General features: G+C 37.7%; 1 protein-coding gene across 1 annotated transcript in view; it reads left to right on the top strand.

The window, feature by feature from the left end:
• GTPBP10 (GTP binding protein 10) overlaps positions 1 to 12,083 on the top strand; it is a 29,424-nt gene that overhangs the window by 1,447 nt on the left and 15,894 nt on the right. The window contains exons 2-4 of the mRNA XM_036760233.1: positions 1,759 to 1,952; positions 4,812 to 4,903; positions 8,759 to 8,903. Coding sequence (XP_036616128.1) covers positions 1,759 to 1,952; positions 4,812 to 4,903; positions 8,759 to 8,903 — 431 coding nt within the window. The remainder of the gene's footprint in view (positions 1 to 1,758; positions 1,953 to 4,811; positions 4,904 to 8,758; positions 8,904 to 12,083) is intronic.

Genomic DNA, 12,083 nt, shown 5'->3' with positions numbered 1-12,083 from the left:
GTCTGTGTCCTCCTCCCATAAATTCTCCACAGTATGAATCCACCAATGTCCCCTCAGCTTGTGGGGGAGGAGGAGTTCCTTTAGTTCTCTTGGCACTGCACTTGCACCAATAGAGTGCATGCTCTGTCTTGGGTTATCTTCTGTTCCATGACCATCTCATCACAAATAATTCTGATATCTTTTATGATGACTTTTGTGCACAATTCTTAATCAGTAAATACTGCTCACAGAGTTCTCCGTACCTTTGCATGACTGTCAACTTTACTTCTTTGGAAACTGCCATTCTATAACTCACTGAAAGAATCCTGATGTTTAAAAGGCAGATCTGTTGACTTGAAATAGAAGCTTGATATTGGAGAGAAGTGTGCCCAGAAATTGGGGCTGGGAGAGTGGGGGTGGGTGAGCTACAGATGGGCACGGTATATGTTGAATCTTAAGCTGAGGGCATAGCAGAAAGCGCCCAGGATATTGGATGGATCCTCTCTGGAGAATTTATGGGGAGGCATAGACAGCGTCCTTACAGGAAAAAGCATGGGTAGGTATTGATAAGCACCTTTGGGGAGAGAGCATCCACATTAATGAGATCATAAATTTATCAAAGTATTAATGAAAAATTGTGCAGAGGTTGTGTGACATCCAAATAAAAGATACAGTGCTATAAGGCATTTGAGAATATGACCCTGGGGTTTAAAGAAAGGTCAAGCCAGGAGATACAGAGATTTGTTTCATCATTTACTTTGTAAGCTGTAAGAATTTTTTTAAAATGTTGCCACAAATGTTATGATAGGCCATTATTAAGTATGATAGTTAACTAGAATTTTTTGTTAACTGCTGCCTTCTAATACAACACACCAGATGAAAAAAAGATTGTGCTGTAAACTCTGAAACTTTGTTAGAAAGAAAACTCCAACCCTTGACACATTGTTTTGGGATAGAACTACATTGAGGAAGGCTATCCTACAAAGTATGACACACCAGACTAATTTTTCAGGTTAGATTTGCGTAATAATTAGGAAGAGAAGAAATTTTAAAAAGGAGAGCTTTATCTTTGAATATCTAATTTATCTCAGCAAACATTTATTGAATACCTAGTGTATGCTTAGCATTCATTTTGTGCAAAAGAGAAGAAATACCCAGCAGGAACTTACGAGTTTGTCCTTCTTTCTTGAAGAGGACCACAACACCAGGGAAGTGAAGACTAGACTTGCAGTTGACTTTGGTTTGAGTGAGGGAGGGCTGTGCAAGGTCACCAGCCTCACTTTCTATGGCCAGGATGCTTTAGGAGACCCTAGCCCCTTCTGGCTATGGTCTTTTCAGGTTCTCATTTTGAGGTAATGCCCATTCAGTGGATAGGCCTCTTTAAGACATTAATCATGGGATGGCCCCTTTAATAAAAAACTAAAAAAAAAATCTAACTGGGAGGGGAAGACCCTCAGGGTTTCTGCCCAAAAGAGAAAGTTACTACTTATTATTTACATTCACTCGCTGATGAGATAAGGAAAGATACCAGTACACTAGAAACTGCTAGAGAATGGTTTAGAGCAGAGCCTAGAGCTGGAAGCCTCTTAGAAATAAGAAAACCTTGGCTCTGAGCCCATCTGTTCTGGACCTGAGGTCACACTAGCATAGTGAAACGCATAGACCAACCTGGACTCGGGTCTTTTTTTCTTATTTTTGTAAGTGTATTTTTTATACAGGTTTAGTGTCCTAAAGAGCAAAGTCCTTTGTATTCAATAAGCCACATTTTCTTTTTAATAGTATGGAAACTTCATGGACAATCTAAGAATCTTTGCAAAAGGAGGAGCTGGTGGAATGGGTTATCCTCGATTAGGTGGAGAAGGAGGCAAAGGTGGTGATGTCTGGATTGTAGCCAAAAAAGGAATGAACTTAAAAAAAATTAAGGATAAATATCCCCAGAAACGCTTTGTGGCAGGAGGAGGAGCAAACAGTCGGTAAGTACTTACTGCATGGTTTAGACTCATAACATTGGATAACTATACTTTTAACAGAAATGAACCCAGCTTTTTTTCCCCCTGCAAATTATTTGCACTATATAACAAAAATCTTTTAGTGTATGATCTCTGTTTATCTGACTCAGCAGTGCTTAGCAAAATTGTAGTGTTGGAAATTTGTACCCAACTACATATACCCCTTAGTTTTTTTCCCTTTCTTTGCCTTTTCCTTCTTCCCTTTTCTGGGGGGCCTTACGTTCCTCTGTTCTCCATGTCTCTTTTCCCCTGAGAATAAAGGGAAAATCTTATAACAGTCCTTCACACTTGATGCATTACTGAAAAGACTTTTACTGAAAACTCATTCATCTAAAATATTACTAAAGTCAGGCATTTTAATTTATTATTCCTATAATTGAGTAATGAAAGGCAGTTTCCCCAACTGAAGCTGGAGAAGCTTTCCCTTTATTAGCCTCGCCTAAGAGGTAGCGCTCACCCTGTTCCAGCACAAATCTGCCCCAAGGCTATCTATTTCCACACATTAATAGGAACCCAGAATTTATAGAGCTGGACAGGACCTTAGGAATTATCTTGACTTTCTTTGTGTCATGCACCCCTTTGGCAATCTGGTGAAACCTAGGAACTCCTTCTCAATAATTTTTTAAATAACGAAAATAAAATACTTAGGATAACTAAAAAACCAAAGGTTAGTGAAAATAAAGATAAAATTTTTCCTGTCTTAAGTTCATAGATCCCCTGAAATCTATCCGTGTATCCTTTGGGGGTTTGTGGACTTTAGGGTAAGAACCCCTGATCTGATATAATAACCTCATTATGAACAAAGCTAATGAACCTGAGACCTAGAGAGTTTAAATGACTTATCCTGCTCACACATGGAAGTATCATCAGAGGCTCCCTAATTTTGAGGTCCTTTTTCACTGCACCATTCTTCTCTTTCCTCTACTCCCTCCGCAAGTTGGATTAATCCACTGAATTGGATTAGATGATCTGTAAATTCTATTGAAAATTTTTTTTGACATATTCATTAACAATATTAAACTATTACATGGTGTGTAAAAATACGAAGCCAAAAAATATTTCAAGTAAGTATGCTCTTTAGGTCCTTCCCTAACATGATCCCAAGTTCTACATTTCACCCTCTGCTCTGTCCTCATCCACACCAGTTTAGTAGGCCAATAAACTTTTTATTCCTAGGCCTTGTTTTTTCTTTTTCTGTCTTTCACTGCATACATATAAATAAACTCACTTGTTCCATACTAAGTGATATTTTCTGTATGTCACTGTAATAGCTTACACTTCTTGGAGGGTTAATGAAAAAGAATTTAAGTGCTCATTATGTGCACAACATGGTGCTAAAGCAGCTCATCATGCAGGGAGGAAACAAGACAGGTCCTGCTCTCAAGGAGTTTATAGTAAGGAGAGACAACACATAGGAAGTTTTAGCTGCAAGTCAGGTTTTTAGGGTGCAGTGACAAAGTTAGTGATATGATATTTTCTTTATTATCATTTCAGTTGACAAAACTATATGTTTTTCTGATGTTGAACCATTTGACAAAGCCAAGACTTTTGGTGTCAAGAATTTTCTCTTCTGGGCTGTCAGTAGCTATGGCTCTTAAAGTAGTAGAAACTGCAGAGACCAGGTCACACCTCTGAGAAGAAGGTTGCTTCCTCTGAAGGTGGTGTAGAGGCTCTTTGGTGAAGGATCTAGGCTGTCTCCATTCAGATCTGAGGGCATGTGGTTTGACCCACCTCCTGATGCATTCTTCCTGCCTCATCTGGGCTAGCCGGCCTAGACTGGCTAGACTTGAACTAAGGTGTTTATTGGCTCAAAAATCCAGTGCTTTTTTCCTGTTACCTTACGGTGCTTTCTCTGAACATATGTTCTCTTTTCTCTTCACCTTTTCTGGGGAAATTTTCTAGTGCCCCCCTAAAAAATCTAGATAAAAAAATGGTAATTGTTGAGATTTCATTGGAAACTTTTAAGTTACTGAAAGAAGCCACCATTATCAACCCTACAACCCTTGAAAATATGGATATCTTCAACTACTTCATCTTCTCCAATTAAACTGACTTTTTCTCAAGTGCCAATATTCAAGCTAAACAAAAAAATATTTTATTCAGTTTTCCTATTTTGTTTCATTTCTAGAATTGCAAAAATGAGCATGTGTGTGTGTACATGGATCTCATTGTGTACTATATTTCAACTATATATGTATATGTATGGGAATCAAATAGCTATTTATAATAATGTTTTTCTTTGAATCAGTTCAACAGCATTAAACATTTACTGGCTGCAAAGAACTGTTCTGAGAGCTAAGGGGCATACAAAGATGAGTAAGGCTTGTATTGCTTTCATGGGGCATACAACCAGCAGAGTATGTGTATATCTCAAGGATGAAGACTCTTGTTCTTGGCTTTACATCTCTGTTACTGTCACATAAGGGGTAGTTAAATAAACAACTAAATGTACACAAGTAACCGTAACACCAAATAGAATAAATGTGTAAGAGAGAAACAAAAGTACTGTGAGAGCCCAGAAAAGATAGCCTTTAGCTTAGGGGAATAGACATCTAGAGAAGGCTGTTTTCTGTAAGGAAATGCATTCAGTTCAGACAACTGGTTTAAAGACACAGCCCTTGGTAAATGATTATTATCCTAGCAAATGAAAATAACATTTTTAAAATGTCTTATGTAAAAATTAGCCTAAACAGATAGGCACTGTCCAGCCTTCTTTGTAAAACGTTCAGAACACCAACTTGAAGTATTGACAGTTTAGTTTACTTACTGCTTACTGCTTTCATTTTTTAAAATTTTAGGCATTAACTTGTTTTTGCCTTTCAGAATCAGTGCATTAAAGGGAGAGAAAGGCCTGGATTATGAAATATCTGTGCCTGTGGGCATTACAGTAACCGATGAGCGAGGCCAAATTATAGGTGAATATCCTGTTTAATTTTTTTGTAAATATTAAATTTTTTCTGTATTGAGAAATGTGAACATTTTGAAAACTGATTGTTTATTGTTGCTTTTCTTACTTGTAGTCTCTGCCTGATCCCTGGGGGGAAAGAATCTAAAACCTTAGATTAAATTCACCTTTATTCCCATTTAAAGTCACCCAAACTAACAGACACAAATATTCTTACTGAGACTTTTCCTTTTCCAACGGTACCCAAGTAGTCTCAATCTCCCAGTCTTCTTCAGTACTTAGATCTGTTATGTCATATGCTCCCTTGGTTTCCATGCAAGGCTAGAGATCAAAACTCATTCTTGCCTTTTCAAAAAAAAATTTAGACTTAAATACTAGAACAGATATACCATAAGAAAAGAAAATAAGCATAAGCTTAAATACAAAATAAGAAAAGAAACAAAGCATTGTCATGTGCGCAGAAGAATGTAAAGGAGGATTCAAAATACACAGCAATAAATTTCCATTTCAAGAAAACCTATGTAATAAATACTACATGTTGTATTCAGAGCTGTCCATCTTTTTTTTACTTCCTTGAAAGTTTTCTTTTGTTCTTGGCTGTGCACTTTTTACTTTGTTCCTTTTTCCCCCTTCTTGCCAACCCCCCCCCCCCATTAAGTTTGGATACACACACATAAATACATACACAAACGTACACACACACACACACACATACATACACATACATATACTTAGATATCTATAATCATATTTATATGTAGACATATTCATATGCATCTATGTAAGACCATACTATACTTGTTGGTCCTCTGTTTCTCTAAGTCCACCAGCTCCTTGTTTGCCATACCACAATAATATTCCAACCTTACGCTGTCTAGTTATTTAAATAGTCTAAAACAATATTAACATGCCGATGTATAGTGCGTGATTACTACCCCTGCTTTTTTCCCTAATAAATTCTACTCCTGATCTTTGTTTTGTTTGTATGTCTCTTATTTCTTATCCCTCCTTATCTACTCCTCTACTTTACTTCTACCCACTACCTTGCCCTCCTATTACTTAACCTACCCCCAATATCCTTTCTTCATCCTATCCTCCCTTTCCCAGTACACTTGTTTCTGTCTGAAGACTTTTAAGCCTTCAAAATGTTTGTTTATTCCCTCTTTTCCCATTCCTGCTAATCTAGACACCCTTATATACCCCTTCTCTTATCCTATTCCCTCACCCTCTTATTTCTTTGTAAGTTTAGAAGACTTTTATTCCTTTCTAAATGTATATATTGTTCTCTTTTTAACTCAGATCTGATGTGAGTAGGGTTCACACACATATGTAAGTATGTATATATGTAGGTATTATTCCTTCTTAAACTAATTTCCGATGAGAGTAGGGTTCCAGAACTACCAGCCCTCCTCCCCTGTCTAATTCCTTTGCGCCAGTTCTTCCTCTTGCACCTCATTTGTATAAGATAATTACTCTTTTTACCTTTTCCTAAGCAGTTTTACTTTTTAGAATCACATCATACTCAGGTCTACCCCAATCTTTCTTCCAAACTACCCAGTTACTAATAACAGTCTTAGACATAGGTTTTACATTTCCTCATATAAAAAGTAAACAATCTGTCTTTATTGAGTTCCTTGTAATTAGCCTTTGATGTGGATCTTTTATGTCAAATTTCCTATTAAGTTGAAGCGAATTTTTTGCAACAAAATCCTGAAAGTCTGGCTATTCATTGAATGTTTATTTTTTTTTTTCATTTAGGATTATGCTTAACTTTACTGGGTTTGATACTTTCTGCCACAACCCCAATTCTTTTGCTCTTCGATATATAGTGTTTGAAGACCTGCAATCTTTTAGTCTTGCCGCTGCTAGGTCTTGTGTGATTCTAATTGCGATTCTGCCATATCTGAATCGTTTTTTTTCCTTGTTGCTTGTAACATTTTCTCCTTGAGCTAGGAGTTTCAGAATTTGACTATGATATTCCTGTAGGTTTTCCTCATAGGATCTCTTTCAGGTGATGATCAGTGGATTTTTTCTGTATGTACTTTTCCCTCTTGTTCTGATGCTTCAGGACAATTTTCTTTAATTGTTTCTTATATTATTGTATCAAGATTCTTTTTTTGATTATAGTTTTCAAGTAGTCCAATTCTTATGTTTTATCATATCTTGGTCTCTTATAACTTCACTGACTTCCCCTTGCCTAATTCTAATTTTAAGGAGTCGTTTTCTTCCATAAGATTTTGAATCTCCTTTTCCAGTTGGTTGACTGTCTTTTCATAATCTTCTTGTTTTTCTTGGATTGTTCTTATTTTTTAAAAAAATTTTCCTCAATCTCATTTGATTTTTAAAGTCTTTTTAAAATTCTTCTATGAGTTCTTTTGGAGCAGGTGACCATTTGATATTACTCTTTGGGGTAGGAGATGCTTTTTTCCTTTGGCATCCTTCTCTGAAGACAAACCCCAGTCTTCTCTCTTCCCATAGTAAATTTCTATAGGTTCTTTCTCCTTTGCCTGCTCATTTTTTAAAAAATTATTTGTCGTGGCTTATTATTGTAATCCCCTCTAGTCTTGGGGAATGGAGGATGGGGCCTCTGGCCTCAGATCCTCCTTTAGTTCTCCGCTGTGGCCTGGAACTGAAACCGAGACCTCTGCCCTCTTGACCATTTGACTATTCCTTTTGCATTTTCACTTGTCTTTACTACTCCACTGAAACTATTCTCTCTAGGGTTACCATTGGCCTTCTAGTTAACAGTCTTCATTCTTGCTGCTGTTTTTGACATTGTTAATTGTGCCCACCTTTAAATTCTTCTCTTAGTGTCTGTGCTCCTACAATCTCTTGGTTCTTCTACCTCTATATTTCCCCTCATATATTTCTATTCCTGCACAGTTCTCAACTCTCTTATAATTCCTTAATGGTTTCTCCTTTGGTGTCATCCATTTCTGTCTTTAACTTTCACTTCTGTGGCAGATGGTTCACACATCTGCAGCCTTGGCCTACTTTACTCATTTCAGCCACCTGATGGATTGCTATAACTTAAAAATCTACATAGCCAAACTTCTAAACTTGTTTGTACACTCAGTCTGTCACAGTATTCATGCTGGAAGACTATGTCAAACCTTGTTTTCCACTGGTACAGCCTTCAATAACCCAGGCTCACTTTCAACCAGCGATTAGGCATTGGAGTAGGATTTTTATAGATTCTGTTGAATAAATGCCTAAAATTATGTGTATCCAATTTAAGTTATTTAATTCTCTTAATTACAGCAGTTTCGTGTGGCGCATGATCCTGATGTCAAAAGAATTCCTTATTTTTTTAGGGGTTTAATCAAAGGGTTATTGAAATTTACTTTTGGTTATGATGGTTTTACTTAATTTTCATAGTCTAGGCATATAACTAGTATGTTAATATGTGGTCATGGTATACATGGACTTGGAGAATTCTATTTCCCATTTTTGTTTCCAGACTCTTTCTAGGAAACATTTTTTGTTCTTGTTCAGTCGTTTCGTGACTTCATTTGGGGTTTCCTTGGCAAAGATGCTGGAGTGGTTTGCCATTTCCTTCTCCAGCTCATTTTACAGATGAGGAAACAGGCAAACAGGGTTAAGTGACTTGTCCAGGGTCACACAGCTACTAAATCTCTGATATTGGATTTGACCTCAAAAAAAATGAGTCTTTCTGACTCCAGGTCTGGCATTTTATCTACTGTGCCACCTGGCTGCCCCAAGGAAACATATGCTGATGATAATTTCTTCAGTTCTGGGGGTTGAGATTTATAGTTGTAGATTCATGGTAAATGAAAATATGTCATATCCCTAGTAAAGCCTACATACTGATTCCGACTGTAAAAAAATTTTTTTTTTCTTCTAGGAGAACTCAACAAAGAGGATGATAGAATTTTAATAGCAAAAGGAGGACTTGGGGGTAATTTGCTTTCAAATTTCTTGCCATCTAAGGGCCAAAAAAGAATAATTCACCTTGATCTAAAGCTTATAGCTGACATAGGCCTTGTAGGGTAAGTAATGTTTATATATTCAGATATGAATCTCAGGGAAAATTGTGAGAATGAAAAACAAATGAGTACTTTTAGATAAAATTAATTCATTTAGTCATTATCCATGGCACAGATGAGAGTCTTACAAGGCATGTTATTTTATTGGGGAAGATAACACCTGGAATTAGAAGGTCATCAGTAGTGCATTCCTAGTTCAGGTGAACAGGAGCAAATCCTTGTTCAGGATACAGGCTAATCCTCTACAAATTGTGGATTAGTTTGGTGTTTTGATATGTAAATCCAGAGTTCAAGAAAAGAGTCCCAGGCAAGAAGCATAATCAGCAGTAGGAACAAAGGAAGAGAGAAGAGAAGGAGGTAGGGAAATAAGTGTTTATTAAGCATAAGTCCTGTGCTGAACACTAAGGGTTTTATATATATATTACCATATTTCTCCATGTATAAGACGCTCGCACATATAAGACGCACCTTAATTTTGGGGTCTGAAATTTGGAAAAAAAAAGTGTATTACATAAAGTTATTGAACTCAAGTTTTATTCATCTGCTCATAGCTTTCAGGCATCTTTTGGGCAAGTCTGGTGTGTGTACACATGCTAGTCCATTCTGTTTCATGAACCTGAAGCACCAATTGTGTCCTCCTTTGAAATCAGTAACTTCTTTTTTCATCAGCAGTTCTTCTTGCCTCATGCTGAACCATCTTTGTGGACACAGGAATTCCAATTGCCCTTTCCTCTTCAATCCATATCTTCAGTTCCCTCTCTAAATCAGGCCATTTTGCTGACTTGCCTTTCATGGCCGCCTTCTGCCATGGCGTTTTCAGTAGGGTTTCTTCCCGTAGCCAGTCTCGGAGTGTTTTCTCAGTTGGAGGAGGACCAAACTTAAGTTCAGCAGCATGATTTCCATTCACTTTTGCAAACTGGATCACTTTTAACTTGAATTTAGCACTGTACGAAAATCTTTTCTGAGCCATTTCTGGGCAGAATGTGCAAAATGTAACCTAATAGACTGGTAACAAATGCGACACAACGAGCACAAAGACAACAAACACAAAAAAAGGGGAAAGCAAGTAAAAAAGTCTACAACCACTGTATAAGACACAACCAGTTTTTAGACCCCAAATTTTTCAGAAAATTCATTTAATCCCCCCAAGGACCCTGTGAGGTAGGTGCTACTATCATACTATCATACTTTTTGTTGTTGAGTCCCCATTTAAAACCCCACTGGGGGCTTTCTTGGCAAAGATACTAGAGTGGTTTGCCATTTCCTTCTCCAAATCATTTTGTAGGTAAGGAAGGTCTTCCTGACTCCAAGCCCAGTGCTCTGTCCATGGTGCCACCTGACACTACAGATTTAGAGTTTACTTGAAGGAGATGTATTGTACATACAAAAATGTGCCGATGCAGTACGATAAAGGCAAATGAAAGCTCCAAAGATGTTTAAGAACATTTGAGTTTTGGGAGGGTTAGAACTTTCATTTGCGGGGTTTGGGGAAGGCATCAGGGGAAACAGCTCCTGGAGTGGGCCCTTAAAGGAATAGAAAAATTTATCAGCCAGACATAAGGAAGAAGTCCATTTCAGATGTGAGAAAAAGACTACATAAATGTGCAAAAGTGGGAGAGTATTGGATAAGATCAGGGGACAGCTAGTTTATACAGAACATGAATTGCTTGAAAAGGAATAAATAATAAAGTTACGAAGGTGGATTGGACCAGATTGTGAAGTGTTTTAAATGTCTAGCTAAGGAATTTGTATTTTATTCTACAAGTATTATTAAAAGGATGGGTAGTGAATATCTAGGGAAGGAAATAGAATCACCTCCCCAAAAAGAAAAAGCATCATTTTAACAAGAGCATGTCTTATCACACTAACTTCATTGACTTTTTGGACAGGATTATTAAACTAATAAATCAAGGAAATGTCTTGGATACAGGTTATTTTGGTTTTTAGCAAAGTATTTGACAAAGTCCCTTATTGTACTTTTGGGAAAATGTGAACTAACCACTAATGTCCCATTCAACTGGCTGCACCCCAAGAGGAGTTGGAAGTCTCCAGGGAAATACCTTGGGTCTATGGCTAAAGGTGCAAGAGGCCCATAGATCAGATTTTCACATGATACAAAGTTAGGAGGGGTGGTTAATAGACTGAATAAAGGAGTCAGGGGAGTTTGACATCCTAGAATACTAGACTAAGTTGAATAAATTGGAATTTAATAGACATAAATGTAGAATCTTACGCTTGGGTCCCAAAAGGCACAAGTACACACACAAGATGGGGGAAATGTGAAAAATTTGAAAAACTTTTTGAGATTTTAGTGTATTGCAAGTTCTGTATGAGTCAGCAGTGTTATAAGATAGATGGCCAAGAAAGATCATGCAGTTAGGGGCTGCATTAGGAGAAAAAGGCTTAGGAAGGTCATAGTCCTTCTGTCCTCTACCCTGGGCAGACCCCAAACGGTGAGTTTTAGAAAGGACATTGATAAGCTGGAGAGTTTTGGGAAGGGAATGGAAATATGAAAGGCTTCTATTCCCTGCCATATGAAGATTGGAGGGAATGGTGATGTTTAGCCCACAGAAAAGAAGTCTAGAGTTAGGGGAGATATGATAGTTAGCGTCAAATAACTGATTGTATGTCATAGAAAAGAGGGATTCGACCTCTTCTTCTTGCACCCAAAGGGCATAACTAGAAGCAGTGGCTGAGTTTCTGAGGCACATTTAGGCTCGACATGATAATAGTCATATGAATAGATGACATTTATATAATGTTTAAAGTTGGTGCGTGTTATTTCATTTGAGCCTCATAACAACTCTATGAAGGGAGGTGCTACAGGTATTAATATCCTCATTTTGCAGATCAGGAAAAACTTGCAAAGCAAGTAAAACTAACCCAAAATAGAACAGACACTCTGGGGCATAGGGACCCCTCAACAGAACTGTTCTGGCAATGGCCGCAGAGGCACAAGTCAGTTTGGTTTACTTGAGAGGATCTCCAAGGGCCCTTCCAGTTCTGACTCTGCATTGGTGACACTAGGGAGTCGCTGAAGGGTTTGAGCTTGGAGGTAGCATGGTCAGACGTGTGCCTTAGGAAGAGCATTTTACGAGCTGTCTGGTTGGGAGACAGTCAGAGGTAGAGTCTGAATTAAAGCTGTCTGAGTGAAGATGAAGAACAGGAAGCCATGAGAGGGGC

The sequence above is a fragment of the Trichosurus vulpecula genome, chromosome 5 (genome assembly GCF_011100635.1).
Source record: "Trichosurus vulpecula isolate mTriVul1 chromosome 5, mTriVul1.pri, whole genome shotgun sequence".
NCBI lineage: Eukaryota > Metazoa > Chordata > Mammalia > Diprotodontia > Phalangeridae > Trichosurus > Trichosurus vulpecula.
Note: the sequence above shows the minus strand (reverse complement) of the source record. Positions and strands in the feature narration are given on the sequence as shown.